This window comes from Neofelis nebulosa, chromosome 18 (genome assembly GCF_028018385.1).
Source record: "Neofelis nebulosa isolate mNeoNeb1 chromosome 18, mNeoNeb1.pri, whole genome shotgun sequence".
Lineage (NCBI taxonomy): Eukaryota > Metazoa > Chordata > Mammalia > Carnivora > Felidae > Neofelis > Neofelis nebulosa.
This window is the reverse complement of record NC_080799.1, coordinates 7,867,461-7,889,355: the sequence shown is the minus strand read 5'-3', so window position 1 is coordinate 7,889,355 and position 21,895 is coordinate 7,867,461. Positions and strand designations below refer to the sequence as shown.

The following is a 21,895-nucleotide window of genomic DNA, read 5'->3' as shown; positions in this document are numbered from 1 at the left end:
TGGTTCAGGCCACGATACTACCGTTTGTGAGTTCGAGCTCTGCGTCAGACTCTTTGCTGGAGCGCTTGGAGCTCTCCAGCTAGGAGCCTGGAGCCTACTTTGGATTCTGTCCCCTCTCTGCCCCTCCCTGGCTCACACTCTGTCTCTCTCTGTCTCTCAAAAAATAAATGAACATTAAAAATTTTTAAAAAAGAAAAAAAGAAACAACCTATTTGGGGCACCTGAGTGGCTCCGTCAGTTGGGCATCAGACTCCTGATTTCAGCTCAGGTCATGATCTCAAGGTTGTAAGATCGAGCTGTGTTGGGCTCTGCACTGACAGCACAGAGTCTGCTTGGGATTCTCTCTCTCTCTCTCTCTCTCTCTCTCTGCTCCCCCCTGCTCACACTCTCCCTCAAAATAAATAAATATATATTTTAAAAAGAAAAGAAAGAAACAACCTAGTCCTCACCAGAAGGCAAGACTGAGTCCAAATTGTCAAATATGACTTTTCCCAAATTTAAAATAGGGAGTTGAATAGAAATCAGGAGAAAAAAAAAAAAAAACCCAAGACTATCTCTGCAGATCTATGGAAAGAAACATAAGCCTGTCTCCAGAAGGGGAACTCAGTTCTCTCCCAGATGGAAGTCCCTGTATCACGTGAATGTGTGTGAGTCCTGCCTCATGGCATCCTCAGTGGCCAGCAAATGATGCTGGGTAAGGTCAAGAATGGCACTCTTCCCGGCTGCAGATTTTCTTCTTTTCAGCTTAAGGCCAAACTCATCAGACCCCACATCCTGGAGGAAGGGAGGAGAGAGAGCCTGGCAGGTGAGAAACAGGAACTAGTATAGGGTATCCGCTGGATAAAGAACTGGGAACCATGAAAAATGTGACAAATTTGCTTCATTTGTTATTTTTAGTTATTAGAAATATATATTATTATACTAACAAAAAATCAGAACCTATAGATAAATATTAGAACTTTAGAAATACTAATAATCCTATATATTCAAAGAAAATTCTCAATGTTTTAAAGCATGTTTTTCATGAAGATGAAGGGCAATAAATCTTGCAAGAGTGTTTTGTAAAATGTAAAGTTCAGTTCCGTGTTTAAGTGAGCACCACTGCAAGCTGTTGGGTTTGGGTGCTGTCCTTGGTGCTGAAGCAAGGCAGGAGGGAGGAAGAACTTCCCTGTGTGAACAGGAGGGCCTCGCCTGAGATCATGACAAGCCCACAGGAGTTTCTCCATGGTGTTTTGAGAGTTTGCCAGCATTGTGGTCTCTCTCCTGTTCCTCCTTGGTGCGGGTTTTGTTTTCATCAGGTTCCATGGAATGCTCTCAATGGGGAAATGTTCCACCAGGCTTAGCCAAAGTGAGATTTCCTCACTCCCAGCTCCACGTGAAACTGCCTTTGCCTTAAATCGATGTCATCATCACATGGGGCCTCTGAATTTTGATCTGGAAAGAGAGATAGAACCGGGTGAAAGCTAGGTTTATAAGGAACCTGAGATTTGGAAACATAAGAGTCTTGGGATTGGGGAAGTGCTCAGCTTAGAACTTACCCTATAACCTAGATTCTAGTACAAACCAATTGTCTCCCCCACTCACCCCCGACTTATGTAGTTTTAAAGGTATCCTGGCTAGGAAGTTTATCTTCGCCCCAAGGCTTTCTTTAAGGAGTACAGTGCCTGAAGCTAATCACACTTCTTCTGAAGTATGAATACTTAGAGGGCATTTTGTCTGCCCTTGAACATCCATCCAGTTGAAATAAAATTAAGATGGCAATCAATGAGTGGTCACCCCTTGCCAAGTGACCAATCTTGGCCTCAACCATAGTAGGACATCCTGACATTAGCTACCTCATGAGGTGATGCAGTAGCATTATCCATGATATCTGCTTAACAAAAATGTCTAAGCTGGGTCTAATCAAGCCTCTAGGCTTAATTGTCAGTTTATAGGAAATAGAGAGGATTGAGGGGCAAGTTAAATGGCACCACAAGGAAATAATTAGATACATCCAAAATGTGGGACACTCCTTAAGACAATCATCCTAGACTGTTAAAAAAAAAGTCAATATATTTTAAAGGTAGGAATCAATTCTGGTTTTTTTTTTTAGTGTTTATTTATTTTTGAGACAGAGAGAGACAGAGCATGAATGGGGGAGAGTCAGAGAGAGAGGGAGACACAGAATCTGAAACAGGCTCCAGGCTCTGAGCTGTCAGCACAGAGCCCGATGCGGGGCTCGAACTCACAGACCGTGAGATCATGACCTGAGCCGAGGTCAGATGCTCAACTGATTGAGCCACCCAGGCGCCCCAATTCTGGTTTTAAGAGACCAAGGAGACTCAACAAAAGTCAGGGAGTGAAATTTTTTCACATTCAAAAAACTAGTAATATGAGATGTTCTTGGGTTCATTGGGAAAATGGATATTGGATTATATGTGAAATTATCATCAACTTACTGGGAATGCTAATGGCATTTGGGGGTGTGTACTGAATTTTTTAGGGATCAAATGTCTTCATGTTTGCAACTGACTTTCAAATGGTTCAGCAAAACTTGGTGATAATGTATGTTATACACACACACACACACACACACACACACACACACACAATGCCATGCAATGAAAATGTGGCCACATGTCAAACATTGTTGGTCTAGGTGAGGTATTTAGTGCATTACTATTTTTACTTTTAGGTGGGTTTCAAAATTAAAACAACTAAATAAACTAAATAAGCTGGCCATCAAGGACATACTTAAAGTGAAAAGAAATCTCTGAGCCTGGAGCCTCAGGGATCTAGAGAAGCTAGATTCCACCCTGCTGCTTAGCTCCTTCTCCCACCTGTTGGCACTCTGAGTTATGTTTATTTCCAGCAATGTAGACCTAGATGGTCACCTGGGCTAACAAGTCATAAACATGACTTTGCTTTCCTAAAGATCTCCCCATGGTAGGAGAGGATCTAGGGACTCAGGGTAGGGGAGGTTAGCACTTCACCCATGCCTTTCTTACCTTTGTTTCAGAGTCTATGTGGTCCAAGGAGGGTTGGAAGTTATTATAAATGGTGTCCAAGTGGATGGAGTCCTCTTGATCTGGACAGGAGGAAAGCCCCACAGAAGCAGATAGTTAGGAAGACAAGCTCCTGTCTTTACCTCTAATCCCACCCACTGCAGGGTGAGAGGTGTATCCCCTCTTCCCAGGAAACCAAAAACCATTGCAAACATGAAGCCTACCTAAATTACCAGACCTCAGCAAATGGGTTGATTGGTTCTCGGAAGATGTGGAAAATCACATTAAAAATTCAACAAAGAAAAACCACAAGCACTTGGCAAGCAGCTTCTTAAGTTTGTGAAAAGCCCATTAAGTTTTGGCCTCGGATTGGGGGCACCATTTGATGACTTTAGAATATTGATACCCCAGTTCATGGACATCCTTTGTTTAGGATTTCTACAATGTTTTTAAATAAAGTTTTATCAGTTTCCACTGGAAAGTCTTCAATATCTTTTGTTGGATATATTCCTAGGTATTATATATATTTGTTGCTGTATAAGGAGTATTTTTTAAATTAAATGATCTGTTGCTGATGCATAGACATGCAATTGATCTTATGTCTTGCAAATTGATAAATTCTATTACTTCTAGTGACATAACACTCTCTTGGATTTTTATGTTAGATGACATAGAAATATGTCAGCAAATGACAGACATTTTTCTTTCCAATCTTTAAACCTTTATCTCTTTTTCTTTTTTATTATACTGATTAGGACACTCAGGACAATAATTAATAGAACTGGTAATAGAGGGCATCTGTGACTTGCTTCTGGTTCAATGCAGATGTTGGCAAACTATGGTCTGTGAGTCTGACACCTATTTTTATATGACTCACAAACTAAGAACTTTTTTTTTTTTTTTACAGTTTTGAAGGGTCAAAAAGTTTTATTGGGTACAATCACACTTATCATTCATTTATATATTGTCTATGGCTGTTTTCATGCTATATCAGCATGTTTGAATAGTTGTAATGGAGATCATATTGTCCACAAAGCCCAAAATATGCTATCTGACCCTTTGTAGAAAAAGTTTACGAACCCCTGGTTAAATGGAATAATATTTATTTATTTATTTATTTATTTATTTATTTATTTTTAAAGATTTTACTTTTTTAAGTAATCTCTACACCCAACGTGGGGCTTGAACTTACTACCCTGGAATCAAGAGTCACATGTTACACCCACTGAGCCAGCCAGGTTCCCCAAATGGAATGACTTCTAATGTTTTATCATTGAAAATGATTTCCGTGTGTTTGCCTGGATACCTTCACCAGGAAATGGAAATTGTTTTATGATGAGCAGAGGCTCAGTTGGTTGAACATCCAGACTCTTTATTTTGGCTCGGGTCATGATCCTAGGGTCATAAGATCGAGCCCTGTGTCAGGCTCTGCACTGATTGTGGAGCCTGCTGAAGATTCTCTCTCTATCTTGGGGCACTTGGGTGGCTCAGTTGGTTAAGCATCCGACTTCAGCTCAGGTCATGATCTCATGGTTCACGAGTTCAAGCCCCACGTCGGGCTCTGCGCTGACAGCTCAGAGCCTGGAGCCTGCTTCTGATTCTGTGTCTCCCTCTCTCTCTGCCCCTTCCCCATTCATGCTCTCTTTCTGTCTCTCAAAAACTGAATAAATGTTTAAAAAAATGTTTTTAAAGATTCTGTCTCTCTTTCACCCCCCTCTCCTCTCTCTCTCTCTTTCTCCCCACTGTCCCTTTGCCCTGATTGTGCTCTCTCTCGCTAAAATAAATAAAATGAAAAAATAATTTAATTTCCAAAGGTATAGGATTTTTAGTTTTGTTTTCCAGAAATATTTTTGTTATTAATTTCTAATTATATGCATTCTGGTTGGATAATATAGTCTGATTTAAATAGCTTTTTTTTGAAATTTCTTGAGACTTTTTATGGCTTTGTGTGCGGTGAGTCTTACAAATTTTCTGTATGCTCTTGTAATGAATACATACGCTCCAGTCATTGAATTCAATCTATGGTAATTATGTTAAGGCTATTCATTATTTTGTATGAAAGTCCTATATCCGTGATGATTTTTCATCTGTTTGATTAATTAACTACCAGCAGAGATGTTTTAAAAATCCTCCATCATGTGGGGCAGCTAGGTGGCTCAGATGGTTAAGCTTCCGACTTTGGCAGGTTGTGCTGTCATGGTTCGAGAGTTTGAACCTCTCACTGGGCTCTGTGCTGACAGCTCAGAGCCTGGAGCCTGCTTCAGATTCTGTGTCTCCTCTATCTCTCTCTCTGCCCCTCCCCCATTCATCCTCTTTCTCCCTCTTTCTCTCAAAAATAAATAAACATTAAAAAAATAAAATAAAAACCCTCCCATTATGTTGTTAGATTCATCAACTTTTCCTTATAGTTTTGTCAATTTTTGCCCTTTATAGGGCACATGAGTTGGACTTGTTATATCTTCTTAGCAGAGTAAGACTATTTCCTAGTAGATATTGATCATTTTGATCCCTAATAATTCTTTTTGTTTTAGAGTTTATTTGCCTGCACCAAATATAGCTATAGTATTAGTATTAGTATAGTATTAGTATTTCTCCTTTTTGTCCTTTTCCATACTTTTGCCTTTGTCCTTTCTTTGCCTTTCATTCACTGGAAATAGCTAGATTTAAAAAAAAATCCCTCTTTTAGCTGGTGTGTTTAATCCACTTATATTTGTTGTTGTTGATATGGTAGATTATTTCCTGCCATTTTGTTTTGTGTTCCTGTTTGTCATCCCTTTCCTTATCATCTGTTCCTCTTTTCTTGTCTATTTGTGGCTTGGCAAAAATGCTTTCCCCACTCTATTTTTCCCTTCTCTAGAATGTAAAGACTTGATTTCTCAAAATTTGAACAAGTACATTTAACCTGACAAAATCCACAATTATTCACGTGGCTGAGCTAGAACTCACCTATCGGTGAGCTCACCTATTCCTAGGTGTCTATTGGTGTCCATATAGGCAGTTTTAGGTTCTGGAGAAATCTATAATCATCAAGTAACCTGTGCTTCCCCCAGTGGTCTAGTTATGCTGTGCAAATGCTTACACCTCATTCAGGGCCTTGCAGGAGCCAGTGGTGGAAATAGGGGTACAGATGTGTAACCAAATGTTTTAGAGATGGAAATACTGTTCCCTTTGCTCTTTTAAGTCCTCCCACGTGCCTCTCATGTGTGTGTCCACACGTGGAGACATTTTGAGTCCACTGAGGATCTCCGATACCTTCATAGATGTCAAAGCCAATGTTTTGGAAGGTCCCAGGTTCCGGTCCTCCATCTTCTTCATGCCACTTGTACAACTGAGTCACTTTATACTTTTGCCTATTGATAGAAATAGCCCCAGAGAGATTCCATTATGAGCAGAGGACAAGCATGCAGATTTGGGGACTGGCTATGTCCCTGCTTTCAGCTCCCCCACTGTCCACCCTGAGGATGAACGATTGAAGGCAGAGGGACTAAAAAAGGAAAAGTTGGAGGCAAGTGGAAAAGGTGGCAGCAGTGACTCACCTGTTCACCTCTTTCTTGGAACGGAACATGAACAGCAAGAGAACAGCAAGGGCGACTAGCACCACGGCGAAGCCTGCCCCCACCAACCCAAACACCAGGTTCTTCTTGGTGCTGAACTCACAGGTTTCTCCACTGTACCAGTGAGTGTCTGTGTTCAGGCAGCTGAGATGGACAGAGGGGGAAAGTAGGGAGAGGGAGCATCCTGAGTCAGGGCCAGCTGACACCTGCAGCCTCCCTGCCTCAGAGCTGGCTGACCCCACGGGTGAACAAGGAGCCCTGAGGGGATGGACAGAAGCAAAGTCCAGCTTCCCACACCATGGAAGCCCGATACTCAGTCCAATACTTTCAGGTTTTGCAGCCCAGGATCTAGAACAGTTGGCCTGACTCTGGCACTGCCCTGGGCTGTACCCAGGAACTTGAGACCCCAACATTAACCCTTTTATCCACACACTAACCATCACGTTATCAGCCACCCTTTCCATCAGGAAAAGCAACTCCCCCTCCTGGATCCCCAGCACGCACTCTGCCTCTGAAGCTCCCTCTCTTCCCTGGAGATACACTTTTTCCTCTCCTCCCCACACCAGCTTGCAAAATCTTCTTTCAGGAAACTTTCCCAGGACATATTCTCAGGCCTTTGCATATTTGTGACTCCTTCCCCCTGGTCTCTTTTTGCTTTAGTTTCAGTAGGCAATGCCTTTCTTTGCTCGCATACTCCTGTGACTCAGCGTTTACGGGCTTTCCGCCTTCCCCATGTGGGTGCGTCCCCTTATTTCATCAGCAGAGTATGCTGGTCTCCCCCTGGAAGCCAGACCCTGTCTTCCCCAACTGACTGGGGATTTCCCAAGGCTGAAGCTTTCCTTCTGCTTCTTCAGAGCTTGACACAGTCCTTGCATAAACCCGAGGGGAGGGGAGCTACTGAGATTACTGAGACCTGGCCTTGGGGCTCTGCCTATGCATGTCCTTTGTGGCTGGCTGCATTCAAGAGAGGCCAGGACCCATTACATGACCTTGGCCTTTAAGTGGGGTCCCCAGGGGGGAAGGAGGAAAACCAAGCTAGAGTGGGGTGGTGGGACACTCACTAACACCGAGGACCATTCGTCTCTAGCTGGCACTTCCCAAAGTGGCAGTCCATGGACTGGTTGAAGCCTGGCATGCAGCGGCTGATGCAGTTTGGTTTCAGATTCTTGTACTCCACGAAGAAGTAGGCAGCATATTCTGCCCCAGCCTTCTTCTGGCATTCCTCTGTGGGGCACGGAGGAGTTGCCGTGACCAGGAAGCCAGGCACACTGCCCACCTCCCCCGCCCTCCCTGGAGCCCCCCCAGTCGCTTACTTTCAGGGTCGTATTGGGTAACTGTGATGTTTTGCACCTTAGTGGCAGTCGTGTTGAAACACAGTTTGCCTGTGAAAGGAGACACATAGAGCCCCTTACAACAAACTTGCTTAGTAGGGGGTGGGGGAGTGGGGCTGCAATAGGGAGCGGTGGGAAACCCATCCCTGACGATTGGGAATGCCAGCCTCACTCCCAGCTCTCCAGAACAATGGCCCTCCAAGTGCCCTGTGCCTTCCCCATGTCCTTCTTCTCCCACACACACCTTTGCTAAGATTCCCACAGGACTCATTACATTCAGAAAAATCTGCTGTACATAACAAGCCATGCTTGTTCTCATTTTCCCACAAGCTGGTGCCCACAGAATTTAGCCTGCATGTACACCTGCCTTTTCCCCCTCCACCACCCCAGGGATGACAAAGCTTAAGGATTCCTTGAGGACCCCCTCATGCCCCTCCCAGAAGCCTAGGAATTTACTTTTGCAGGTATTATTTATGCTTATTTGTTCTTTGGTTACATTCTGGATTTTTTCTGTCACCTGCTGGGTGACCTTATCCAAAACTTCCTTGTATTCTGGGGTGAACTTGGCCTTCAGGCGGATTTCATGTTCCACCACCACACTGCCAGCACTGAGGAGAGAAAAAGATGTCTATGAGCATCCTCCTAGGTCATAATAGGTGCTTATTTTTCCACCCCTTTTCCCATGCCCTCTTTGCCCCCATGGGAAGGCAGAGCTGGGGGAGGATGGTTGAAATGATGACACAGTGTTCACTGGGTGAAGGCTCATTCCAGGCATTGTGCTAAGCACCTCCCCATAGGGCTCATACCACAACCTGTACCTAAGAGGACTGTCTCAAAGGTTAGGTTCTGGGCAACCCTGTGGGAAAGCTTGAAGGCAAAGATGGATAGAGAGATGGGACTGTGGAAGATCAAGGTATCATTAGATACATTCCAGCAAGAGACCGGGCAGCTGCTGGCAAGGTGTCCTTAAGAGGTAAGAGGTCACACAGGGACTCTTAAGGGATTCATGAGTTGCTGGGTGGCAGGCTGCAGGTCTGTGAGTCTCTTAAGAGAATGCAAAGATTTGAAAGTGCATATGTACATATTTTCTACTCACATACACTTCTGTCAATTCTAAAGTGAATCTCTGACACGTAAAAGGTTAAAATTCTAGCCCAAAATCTCTCCCTACTCTTTGCTTAGGAGCTAGGAGAAACCAGGGGCAAAGCTACCAAGAGACTGGTTTCAGACACACTCACAGCTTCCATTTGAGTCCATTCCTCTTCCCTAACTCTGAATCCCCAAAGCTTTCCATCTTGTGTGTGTGCAAAACAGAATCAGAAATGCTTGGAGGTCAACAAGCTCTTATTCCAGAACATGCATTACTTCTGTCTCACATAGATTAGGGATTATTTGCACTCCAGGACTGAGTGCTTTCTGGGTTTAAAAATATAGCAACAAGTCCAGCCTTCCCATGCTCACAATTCAGGATTCTTAAATACTAGAAGCCAAAAGCACTCTTTTTCCATTGTTTTTTCCTTACCGCTATATTCAGAGACTCAAACACACAAAAAAAGATGAGGAGTGGTGATACTCCTGAACAACATAAAGAATAATATAATATAGAATAATAGAGTTATATGATATAATAATTAAACTTATAATATATAGAATAGTAGAATTAGAATAACCCATAGAATAACAAGTTAGAGGGGAGCAGGGGATCTTCTAGCTCAATGGCATCTTTCTCAATAAGGACATGATGTGGTGATGGCCTCAGGCATCTCCCAGGCTCCATCACTGTCCTCAGTCCCTGTTCTGGAAGTTCCCATGGAGAAACATGGCTTTATCAAGGCCTTGCAGGTGTAGTAGAGTGAGGAGGTGCAGGATGAAATCCTGGCACTGGCCCTGAGTATCAGGGTAATCTTTGACCAGCTAGTTGGCACCATGGGACCTTTGTTCCCTCATCTGTAACATGAGGGTCACACCAGAGAGATGGTTCCCACACCAGAGATGGAAAGAGAGATTCTTCTTTCCAAGATTCTGAGGTGAATTTTTCTCACTTATAACACCCACTCCCAGACCTCTCTGGAGCCTTCAGAGCCCAGCTGTCTCCTCATATCTGGCCCAAGGAAGTAGAGTAGAAAACCCAAGATACCTGCAGGGTTTCAAGAAGTTGAGGTCAATAACAGGGCTGGAATCCTGTGCAAGGTGAGTGGAAGTGAATACTGGACAACTGTGGACATGGATACCATGTCCCTGTGGTTCCCTCTCAAGCTGAGTTATTTGGCCTCATCCCTGAAGGCAAATGGGGTGTCCATCCCACGAGTAACCTCCAGGTGTTCTTGTGTGTCAGTGTCTCCAGCATAAGAGGACTTCTGTTTGAGTCTTGGCTCTACCACTCCAAAAACGATCCCTCAGGCAACTCACTGCCTCTCTCTAGGCCTCAGTTTCTTTATCTGTGCAATGGGAAGAGTCCTGCTGGCTTCACTCGCAGGATGGTTATGAGCTTCCAAATTGGAAAATATGTGTGAAACTATAACTGTTGGAGGGTGTTATGGGCTGAATTGTGTTCCCCCCAAATTCATGTGTTGAAGCCCTAACCCCCAGCACCTCAGAACATATCTGTATTTGAGAACAGGGCCTTTACAGATATGATTAAGTTAAAATGAGGTCAACTCTGGACTTCGGCTCAGGTCATGATCTCGCAGTTCATGAGTTTGAGCCCCACATCAGACTTTACACTGACAGTGCGGAGCCTGCTTGGAATTCTTACTCTCCCTCTCTCTCTGCACCTCCCCTGCTTGTTCTCTCTCTCTCTCCCTCTCTCTCTCTCAAAATAAATAAATAAACATTAAAAATATATTTTAAAGGGGTGCCTGTATGGCTCAGTCAGTTGAGCATCTGACTTCAGCTCAGGTCATGATCTCACAGTCTGTGAGTTCAAGCCCCGCATCAGGCTCTGTGCTGACAGCTCAGAGCCTGGAGCCTGCTTTGGATTCTGTGTCTCCCTCTCTCTCTGCCCCTCCCCTGCTCATGCTCTGTCTCTCTCTGTCTCAAAAATAAAATAAAAACATAAAAAATAAAATAAAATAAAATAAAAATGCATTTTAAAAAAAGAAGAGGAAATTTGGGGGGTGCCTGGCTGGTTCAGTTGGAAAGAGGGTATGACTCTTGTTCTCGGGGTCATGAGTTTGAGCCTCATGTTGAGTGTAGAGATTGCTAAATAAATAAGTAAATAAAAACTTAAAAAGAAAACAAAAAGAAGAGGAAATTTGGTCACACAAAGACATACCAGGGATGTGCATGAACAGAGGAAAACTGTGTGAGGGCCCAGCAAAAAGATGGTTGTCTGCGAGCCAAAGAGAGACTCAGAAGAAACCAAACCTACTGGACACTTGATCTTGGACTTCCAGCCTCCAGAACTGTGAGAAATAAATTTCCAGGGTATTTTGTTATGACAGCCCTAGCAAACTAATACAGGAGGCACAGTTACAATCGTCTTTGTAATAATTATGACTATTGCTTCCACCCCAAGACTTTTTTCCCAGGAGTCACAGATACTCACGACAGCTTTGTGATGTTGACTCCATCATACTCAGGGATTCCTTTATAAACAGTTTCCATCTGAAAGGCAAGGAGGTCACTATGTCATCCCAGAGGCCCCAACTTGGAGCCTGCCAGGCCTTTCCATAGAATCTCAGGAGGGCAGAGGATGGACTGGCTGCATCCCACATCCCGCATCCCCCACCAGAAGCTGGCAGTGGCACACTGTCCAGATGGAGCAGTCCTTTCTCAGACACCATCCCCACCCCTGGGGCCCCTGGTAGCCCTTACATGGAAACTTGCTTTCTCTTTCCCCTCTCTCTGGCAAGCCCTGAGGAAAAGGGTGAGCAGAGAAACACAGTCCCCTAACATGAGAAAAGCCCTCAACTGCTTTCTTCATCTCTAAAGACTCCTCCCTGGGGAGAGCTGAGTGGCGCACAGGGACTTGCTCTCCCAGACTCACCTCTTCTTCGAATATGTCACTGAATTTTTTGAATGCTACGGAAGTCCGGTCTTCTAGTTCTTTGGTAAACTCCACACTGGTCACTGTCACGGTCATGTCTACCTGGGCAGAGACGGTCTCCGGCGGAGGCTCTGAAGGAGTCAGACAGTAGCACCATTTACTGAGGACAGAGCCCCCCTGAGGGTCTCCTTCCCAAAGAGACCCACACCTCCAGCAATTCCTCCCTGGACCATCACCCTGACGGCCACTCAGGTCTCATTAGAGTGCCCCTGTAGGGTGGGGAGTACACTGAACTTCTCATGGCTTTGGGATGGAGCTGAGGGGCTCTCAAGTCTTAGATTCTTTTAGAGAATTGCACACATTTTTTTTTCTATTCTGCTTAATCATACACTCACTTATTTGAAGTGTACTTTAGGGTAAAATTCTGCACCAGATTTGTGTTTTGTTCCAAACTGTACCTTCTTGCTTTATTCATTTTTTAATGTTTCAACTTTCTTACTACTGAGTAAAATGGTTGCCCCCAAAGAGACCACATTCCTGGGCATGCAGAGGGGCAGGAATGGGGGCCCAGTGTGGAGGCTGGGCCCAGGGTTGGGGACAGCAGGGCCCTGCTGTCTTACTCACCTATCTCAATGCTCGGGACTACGTCCTCGCACTTTGGCCCCTGGAAGAGGCCAGAGCACACGCACTTGATTCCATCCCAGTAGCCTCCATTCTGGCAGAGCATGATCTCTTGCTGGCACTGGTCTCCTTGGAAACCGGTGAGGCAAATACAGGTCTTCCCATCCCACGTCCCTCCATTTAAGCAGATCACTGAAAGGGACAAGACCCTGTTTACCCACACATACTTGCAGAACATTTTACAGCTTGCAACACATTTTCACAGACACCATCTAATTTGATATTCTTATGAGACCCTGAGGTGGGCAAGACAGTTAGTGTCATGCCCACTTTACAGATGGGGCAAGTGAGCTGGAGAGAGACTAAGACACCTGCTCAAGGGTCCATGTGGAGGCCAGACTTGACCTGGTCTTGGAGTATTTCAGTATGAATTACTTTAGCACCAAAAAGCAAGGAACAGGAAACCTGGTGTTGTCATGGAGTGAGGGACAACACAGTCAAGGCTGAGGAAAAGAAAAGAGGAACTAGAAACTGAGAGAACCCAGAGGAACTTGACCCATCTAGGATTCCAGCAAGCCTGGGAACGAGTATGTCATTGTCTCTTCAATACCTGTTTCGAAAGAGCTCATACTGGAAATTGTGACCATTATGACTATTCCTGGTTCCTTTTTATTTTTCTGGGACGTGTAGTTTGAGGGAGGAGTGTAGACTTCATTTAAATAGAAAAGAGGTGGTTACAGACAACTCTCAATATCTACCAACTGGAAAAGTGACAGCTCTGTTCTCTTTGGCTTTTCTTGAAAAAAGCTGTACCTGCATAGACTAGTATTCCAGGTGTGTTATGTGAAGGAAGGCACATAAGGTATGCACATACTTTATGAAGACCTGCCCCACCTCTACCTTCTGGTCTACTCCTCACCTCCCCCACCAGACTCAGAGTGCATGGGCCACACCATGGCCATGATAGCACACAGCTTCTGGTTACAGGTGTTTGGTCCAAGACATTCAGGAAGAATGGAAGAGTTGAGTCAAGAGTGGTGTCCTGGGCACAATAAAGATCCATAAATCCTAAGTCTGTCTGTCTGTCTGTCTGTCTGTCTTTCTTGTGTGTTACTGAAGATGTCTAGACCTGATCCAAGTGCTGAGCACAAGCTTGTGCGTAGCAGCAAAAACAGTTACTGGGGTCTGTCACCTGTTGCCCAAGAGTCAACAGGGAAGCCAAACTCCAGGGAATAGGAGGAAGATGAAGGGAGGCCATCTGCCTTCAGAAAGGTGATCAGCACCAGCTATGGGCCTGTTGGTTGTGCATTCACCATGAGACACCTGTGGGACTTCCTGGAGATGCAAGGTCCAGACCTTCTCTCTGAAGATGCTCAGCACCTCTCTTGGAGAACCAGAGAGCTCAACAAGACAATGCCACATTGGAGAGAAACCAAAGAACAAAGCCACATAAAATCAAAGCCAGGCAAAGAACTCACCAGAGGAAGAATTCACAAAGCACTGAGAAAATGCAGTAGCCAAATGCTGAACAGCTGCCCTTCATTTTCCTGAATTCAGGACAGGATTGGGCAGTGCTCCAGGCAGACACAGACCATATGTCTCTGGGCTTATCTACAGTTCATCTAAACCATGAAATGTCTTCAAGTATTTTAACTTGTATATTTTTCTTAACGTATGCCAAATATCCTCTCTCACTGTGATAATAAATCTCACAAGTATAACAGTATATTGTATAATATATATTATATGTTACATATCATATAATGACAGCTTATTGTAACAGTAGGTGTGGAGTGGGGCAGGTCTCATACTACCCAGAATGAAGAGAATTGAGTGGAAGCTAGAGACAGAGAACAGACAGGGAGGCATAAGGATATGAAAACATTTGAGGGGATAGAGGCAGAGTTCAGAGCTGATAAAAACGAACCCTCTTTGGCTTCTATGGTGGATGCTCAGAGAATGAGAGAAAACCGAATAAGTGAATGGTAGCAGAGAGATAGTTGCCAAAGGCTTATGTGAATACTTTTGGCAACACCTTCCTCCAACACAGAAACAAAAAACCTTTGCACTTAAGCATAAGCAAAATCAATGAGGAAAAAAAAACACTAAAAAGATGTGAAATCCAAATGAAAAATATGAAGTTCACGAGATTATAGAATATAAAACGCAGGGGGACAGAGGCTTGCAGAGTACAAAAGGAAGGAATGGGGTGTACAGACACTTTGTTGGGGATTGAAGGTGTCCAGGCAGAGAGGTAAAGTGTGTTGTATGAAAGAGCAGACCTAGTTCAAGAAACAGCGGGCAGGACAGAGAGGTCAGAGACAGGGTGACAACACTGAGGATGTTTGATCTCATGGGAAACCAGTAAGAGCAAAAGAAGAGTATAAGGGGTAAAACTTTAAGAAGAAAACCACCCATGGGGGCAGATTGAAAAGAAATGTAAACTTCAAAAGGCAAACTCAAGAAATTGCTTACTTGGTGTGGTTGCTGGAGCAGTAGATGTTGGGGTAGGGGTGATGCTTATAACAGTGGTCGAGCTAGTGGAGACAACCGGGACTGTGGTGTAGGTACTCCTCTGTGTGCTGGGTGTTGTCCCAGAGATCGAGGTGGACAGAGTAGTGGTAGTAACAACCTCAGGAGTCACAGACGTAAAGGACGCAGAAGTTGTTGCAGAACTGGAGTGATCAGGAATGGATACAGGTAAGGTGGTGTGAGAAGCACTTGTTGAAAGTGTGCTGCCTACAGAAGATGTTGGGGAAGTGTGGCCCCCGATGGAAGTTGCTGATATAGTGATATTGCTAGGGGAGGGTGTTGGGGATGTATGAGCCCCTGTGGAAGCTGGCACTGTGGAGGCACTGTCAGGAAGAGTTGGAGACGGTGTAGCCACTGTGGAAGAGGGCAGAGTGGTGGCACTTTCAGCAAAAGTTGGTGACACACTGGCTTCTGTAGAAGAAGGGAATGTGATAGCACTGTCAACAGAAGTTGGTGACATGCTGGCTTCTGGAGAAGAAGGCACTGTGGTGGCACTGTCAGCAGAAGTTGGAGAGGAACTGACTTCTGTAGAGGAAGGCACTGTGGTGGCAATTTCACTGGAAGTTGTAGAAGAAGTGGCCTCTGTAGAATAAGGCATTGTGGTGGCATGGTCAGTGGAAGTTGGATATGAAGTGGCCTTAGTAGAAGAAGGCGCAGTCATGGCACTGTCAGTGGGAGATGGAGAGTAACTGGCCTCTGCAGAAGAAGACTCTGTGGTGGCACTGACAGGGAAAGTTGGAGAGGAAGTGGCGTCTGTCGAAGAAGGTACTGTGGTGGCGCTATCAGTGGAAGCTGGAGATGAAGTGACCTCTGTAGATGCAGGCACTGTGGTGGCACTGTCAGTGGGAGTTGGAGAAGAACTTGGCTCTGTTGAGGAAGGCAGTGTGGTGGCATTCTCAGTGGGAGTTGGAGAGGAAGTGACCTCTGTATAAGAAGGCACTGTGGTGGCACTGTGAGTGGGAGTTGGAGAGGAAGTGGCCTGTGTAGAAGGAGGCACTGGGGTGTCACTGTTAGTGGAGGTTGGAGAGGAACTGCTCTCTGTCGAAGAAGACACTGTGGTGGCACTATCAGTGGAAGCTGGAGATGAAGTGGCCTCTGTAGACGTAGGCATTGTGGTGGCACTGTGAGTGGGAGTTAGAGAGGAATTTAGCTGTGTTGAGGAAGGCAGTGTAGTGGCACTCTCTGTTGGAGTTGGAGAGGAACTGGACTCTGTCGCAGAAGTCACTGTGGTGGCACTGTCGGTGGAAGTTGGAGATGAAGTGGCTGCTGTAGATATAGGCACACTGGTGTCACTGTCAGTGGCAGTTGGAGAGAAACTGGCCTCCGTTGAGGAAGGCAATGTGGTGACACTGTCAGTGGATGTTGGAGAGGAAGTGGGATCTGTAGAAGTAGGCACTGGTGGGGCACTCTCAGTGGGGGTTGGAGAGGAAGTGGCTGCTGTGGAAGAAATCAATGTGGTGGCACTATCAGTGGGTGTTGGAGATGAACTGGCTTCTGTAGAGGAAGACACTGTGGTAGTGCTGTCGGTGGAAGGTGGAGACGAACTGGCCTCTGAAGAAGAAGACGCTGTGCTGGCACCTTCTGTGGATGTTGGAGAGGGAGTGGCCTCTGTAGAAGAAGGCACTGTTGTGGCCTTGTCAGTGGGAGTAGGAGAGGAACTGAGATCTGTAGATGCAAGCACTGTGGTGGCACTCTCAGTGGGGGTTGGAAAGGAAGTGGCTGCTGTAGAGGAAATCACTGTGGTAGTGCTGTCAGTGGAAGGTGGAGACGTACTGGCCTCTGAAGAAGAAGATGTTGTGATGGCACCTTCAGTGGATGTTGGACAGGAAGTGGCCTCTGTAGAAGAAGGCACTGTTGTGGCAATGTCAGTGGGAGTAGGAGAGGAACTGAGATCTGTAGATTTAGGCACTGTGGTGGCACTCTCAGTGGGGGTTGGAGAGGAAGTGGCTGCTGTGGAAGAAATCAATGTGGTGGCACTCTCAGTGGGTGTCGGAGATGAACTGGCTTCTGTAGAGGAAGACACTGTGGTAGTGCTGTCAGTGGAAGTTGGAGACGAACTGGCTTCTGAAGAAGAAGACGTTGTGGTGGCATGTTCTGTGGATGTTGGAGAGGAAGTGGCCTCTGTAAAAGAAGGCACTGTTGTGGCATTGTCAGTGGGGGTTGGAAGGGAGGTGGCTGCTGTAGAAGAAATCACTGTTGTCGTGCTGTCAGCAGAAGGTGGAGACGTACTGGCTTCTGAAGAAGACATTGTGGTGGCACCTTCAGTGGATGTTGGAGAGAAAGTGGCCTCTGTAGAAGAAGGCACTGTGGTGGCATTGTCAGGGGGAGTGGGAGAGGAACTGAGATCCATAGACGTAGGCACTGTGGTGGCACTCTCAGTGGGGATTGGAGAGGAAGTGGCTACTGTAGAAGAATTCACTGTGGTCGTGCTGTCAGTGGAAGGTGGAGACGAACTGGCCTCTGAAGGAGAAGCTGTTGTGGTGGCACCTTCAGTGGATGTTGGAGAGATAATGGCCTCTGTAGAAGAAGGCACTGTTGTGGCATTGTCAATGGGAGTAGGAGAGGAACTGAGATCTGTAGATGTAGGCACTGTGGTGGCACTCTCAGTGGGGGTTGGAGGGGAGGGGTCTGCTGTAGAAGAAATCACTATGGTCGTGCTGTCAGCAGAAGGTGGAAACGTACTGGCCTCTGAAGAAGACGTTGTGGTGGCACCTTCAGTGGATGTTGGAGAAGAAGTGGCCTCTGTAGAGGAAGGCACTGTTGTGGCCACTGTGGTGGCACTCTCAGTGTGGGTTTGAGAGGAAGTGGCTCCTGTAGAAAAAATAACTGTGGTCGTGCTGTCAGTGGAAGGTAGAGATGAACTGGCCTCTGAAGAATAAGACGTTGTGGTGGCACCTTCTGTGGATGTTGGAGAGGAAGTGGCCTCTGTAGAAGAAGGCACTGTTGTAGCATTGTCAGTGGGAGTAGGAGAGGAACTGAGATCTGTACATGTAGGCACTGTGGTGGCACTCTCAGTGGGGGTTGGAGGGGAGGTGGCTGCTGTAGAAGAAATCACTGTGGTCGTGCTGTTAGCGGAAGGTGGAGACGTACTGGCCTCTGTAGAAGACATTGTGGTGGCACCTTCAGTGGATGTTGGAGAGGAAGTGGCCTCTGTAGAAGAAGGCACTGTTGTGGCATTGTCAGTGGGAGTAGGAGAGGAACTGAGATCTGTAGATGTAGGCACTGTGGTGGCACTCTCAGTGCGGGTTGGAGGGGAGGTGGCTGCTGTAGAAGAAATCACTGTGGTCGTGCTGTTAGCAGAAGGTGGAGACGTACTGCCCTCTGTAGAAGACATTGTGGTGGCACCATCAGTGGATGTTGGAAAGGAAGTGGCCTCTGTAGAAGAAGGCACTGTTGTGGCATTGTCAGTGGGAGTAGCAGAGGAACTGAGATCTGTAGATGTAGGCACTGTGGTGGCACTCTCAGTGGGGGTTGGAGGGGAGGTGGCTGCTGTAGAAGAATTCACTGTGGTCGTGCTGTTAGCAGAAGGTGGAGACGTACTGGCCTCTGTAGAAGACATTGTGGTGGCACCTTCAGTGGATGTTGGAGAGGAAGTGGCCTCTGTAGAAGAAGGCACTGTTGTGGCATTGTCAGTGGGAGTAGCAGACGAACTGAGATCAGTAGATGTAGGCACTGTGGTGGCACTCTCAGTGGGGGTTGGAGGGGAGGTGGCTGCTGTAGAAGAATTCACTGTGGTCGTGCTGTTAGCAGAAGGTGGAGACGTACTGGCCTCTGTAGAAGACATTGTGGTGGCACCTTCAGTGGATGTTGGAGAGGAAGTGGCCTCTGTAGAAGAAGGCACTATTGTGGCATTGTCAGTGGGAGTAGGAGAGGAACTGAGATCTGCAGATGTAGGCACTGTGGTGGCACTCTCAGTGGGGGTTGGAGGGGAGGTGGCTGCTGTAGAAGAATTCACTGTGGTCGTGCTGTCAGTGGAAGGTGGAGACGAACTGGCCTCTGGAGCTGAAGACGTTGTGTTGGCACCTTCTGTGGATGTTGGAGAGGAAGTGGCCTCTGTAGAAGAAGGCACTGTTGTGGCATTGTCAGTGGGAGTAGGAGAGGAACTGAGATCTGTAGATGTAGGCACTGTGGTGGCACTCTCAGTGGGGGTTGGAGAGGAGGTGGCTGCTGTAGACGAATTCACTGTGGTCGTGCTGTTAGCAGAAGGTGGAGACGTACTGGCCTCTGTAGAAGACATTGTGGTGGCACCTTCAGTGGATGTTGGAGAAGAGGTGGCCTCGGTAGAGGAAGGCACTGTTGTGGCCACTGTGGTGGCACTCTCAGTGTGGGTTTGAGAGGAAGTGGCTCCTGTAGAAAAAATAACTGTGGTCATGCTGTCAGTGGAAGGTAGAGATGAACTGGCCTCTGAAGAATAAGACGTTGTGGTGGCACCTTCTGTGGATGTTGGAGAGGAAGTGGCCTCTGTAGAGGAAGGCACTGTTGTGGCATTGTCAGTGGGAGTAGGAGAGGAACTGAGATCTGCAGATGTAGGCACTGTGGTGGCACTCTCAGTGGGGGTTGGAGGGGAGGTGGCTGCTGTAGAAGAAATCACTGTGGTCGTGCTGTTAGCAGAAGGTGGAGACGTACTAGCCTCTGTAGAAGACATTGTGGTGGCACCTTCAGTGGATGTTGGAGAGGAAGTGACCTCTGTAGAAGAAGGCACTGTTGTGGCATTGTCAGTGGGAGTAGGAGAGGAACTGAGATCTGTAGATGTAGGCACTGTGGTGGCACTCTCAGTGGGGGTTGGAGGGGAGGTGGCTGCTGTAGAAGAAATCACTGTGGTCGTGCTGTTAGCAGAAGGTGGAGACGTACTGGCCTCTGTAGAAGACATTGTGGTGGCACCATCTGGGGATGTTGGAGAGGAAGTGGCCTCTGTAGAAGAAGGCACTGTTGTGGCATTGTCAGTGGGAGTAGGAGAGGAACTGAGATGTGCAGATGTAGGCACTGTGGTGGCACTCTCAGTGGGGGTTGGAGGGGAGGTGGCTGCTGTAGAAGAATTCACTGTGGTCGTGCTGTCAGTGGAAGGTGGAGACGAACTGGCCTCTGGAGCTGAAGACGTTGTGTTGGCACCTTCTGTGGATGTTGGAGAGGAAGTGGCCTCTGTAGAAGAAGGCACTGTTGTGGCATTGTCAGTGGGAGTAGGAGAGGAACTGAGATCTGTAGATGTAGGCACTGTGGTGGCACTCTCAGTGGGGGTTGGAGAGGAGGTGGCTGCTGTAGAAGAAATAACTGTGGTCGTGCTGTTAGCAGAAGGTGGAGACGTACTGGCCTCTGTAGAAGACGTTGTGGTGGCACCTTCAGTGGATGTTGGAGAGGAAGTGGCCTCTGTAGAGGAAGGCACTGTTGTGGCCACTGTGATGGCACTCTCAGTGTGGGTTTGAGAGGAAGTGGCACCTGTAGAAAAAATAACTGTGGTCGTGCTGTCAGTGGAAGGTAGAGATGAACTGGCCTCTGAAGAATAAGACGTTGTGGTGGCACCTTCTGTGGATGTTGGAGAGGAAGTGGCCTCTGTAGAAGAAGGCACTGTTGTGGCATTGTCAGTGGGAGTAGGAGAGGAACTGAGATCTGTAGATGTAGGCACTGTGGTGGCACTCTCAGTGCGGGTTGGAGGGGAGGTGGCTGCTGTAGAAGAAATCAGTGTGGTCGTGCTCTTAGCAGAAGGTGGAGACGTACTGGCCTCTGTAGAAGACATTGTGGTGGCACCTTCAGTGGATGTTGGAGAGGAAGTGGCCTCTGTAGAAGAAGGCACTGTTGTGGCATTGTCAGTGGGAGTAGCAGAGGAACTGAGATCTGTAGATGTAGGCACTGTGGTGGCACTCTCAGTGGGGGTTGGAGGGGAGGTGGCTGCTGTAGAAGAAATCACTGTGGTCGTGCTGTTAGCAGAAGGTGGAGACGTACTGCCCTCTGTAGAAGACATTGTGGTGGCACCTTCAGTGGATGTTGGAGAGGAAGTGGCCTCTGTAGAAGAAGGCACTGTTGTGGCATTGTCAGTGGGAGTAGCAGAGGAACTGAGATCTGTAGATGTAGGCACTGTGGTGGCAATCTCAGTGGGGGTTGGAGGGGAGGTGGCTGCTGTAGAAGAAATCACTGTGGTCGTGCTGTTAGCAGAAGGTGGAGACGTACTGGCCTCTGTAGAAGACATTGTGGTGGCACCTTCAGTGGATGTTGGAGAGGAAGTGGCCTCTGTAGAAGAAGGCACTGTTGTGGCATTGTCAGTGGGAGTAGCAGAGGAACTGAGATCTGTAGATGTAGGCACTGTGGTGGCACTCTCAGTGGGGGTTGGAGGGGAGGTGGCTGCTGTAGAAGAAATCACTGTGGTCGTGCTGTTAGCAGAAGGTGGAGACGTACTGGCCTCTGTAGAAGACATTGTGGTGGCACCTTCAGTGGATGTTGGAGAGAAAGTGGCCTCTGTAAAAGAAGGCACTGTTGTGGCATTGTCAGTGGGAGTAGGAGAGGAACTGAGATCTGTAGATGTAGGCACTGTGGTGGCACTCTCAGTGGGGGTTGGAGGGGAGGTGGCTGCTGTAGAAGAAATCACTGTGGTCGTGCTGTTAGCAGAAGGTGGAGACGTACTGGCCTCTGTAGAAGACATTGTGGTGGCACCTTCAGTGGATGTTGGAGAGGAAGTGGCCTCTGTAGAAGAAGGCACTGTTGTGGCATTGTCAGTGGGAGTAGCAGAGGAACTGAGATCTGTAGATGTAGGCACTGTGGTGGCACTCTCAGTGGGGGTTGGAGGGGAGGTGGCTGCTGTAGAAGAAATCACTGTGGTCGTGCTATTAGCAGCAGGTGGAGACGTACTGGCCTCTGTAGAAGACATTGTGGTGGCACCTTCAGTGGATGTTGGAG

At 46.9% G+C, this 21,895-nt stretch overlaps 1 protein-coding gene across 1 annotated transcript; it reads right to left on the bottom strand.

Annotated features, from left to right (window-relative positions):
• Nucleotides 1–1,006: 1,006 nt before the first annotated feature.
• Nucleotides 1,007–15,166, bottom strand: MUC17 (mucin 17, cell surface associated). Its single transcript, XM_058710304.1, has 11 exons — nt 14,954–15,166; nt 12,482–12,670; nt 11,858–11,988; nt 11,417–11,475; nt 8,326–8,477; nt 7,852–7,920; nt 7,600–7,762; nt 6,521–6,682; nt 6,237–6,334; nt 2,988–3,067; nt 1,007–1,434 (listed from the first exon to the last, which is right to left on the bottom strand). Coding segments are annotated over exons 1-11 (1,146 nt in total). The 5' UTR covers nt 14,955–15,166; the 3' UTR covers nt 1,007–1,392.
• Between the last annotated feature and the right edge of the window lie 6,729 nt (nt 15,167–21,895).

Excerpts from the sequence above, each read along its gene's own strand:
- MUC17 (XM_058710304.1), bottom strand. Across the intron at positions 7,763-7,851 it reads TACCCAATACGACCCTGAAA|AGGAATGCCAGAAGAAGGCT; the intron begins GTAAGCGACTGG and ends CGTGCCCCACAG. Across the intron at positions 3,068-6,236 it reads TGGCTTTGACATCTATGAAG|ATCAAGAGGACTCCATCCAC; the intron begins GTATCGGAGATC and ends CCTCCTGTCCAG.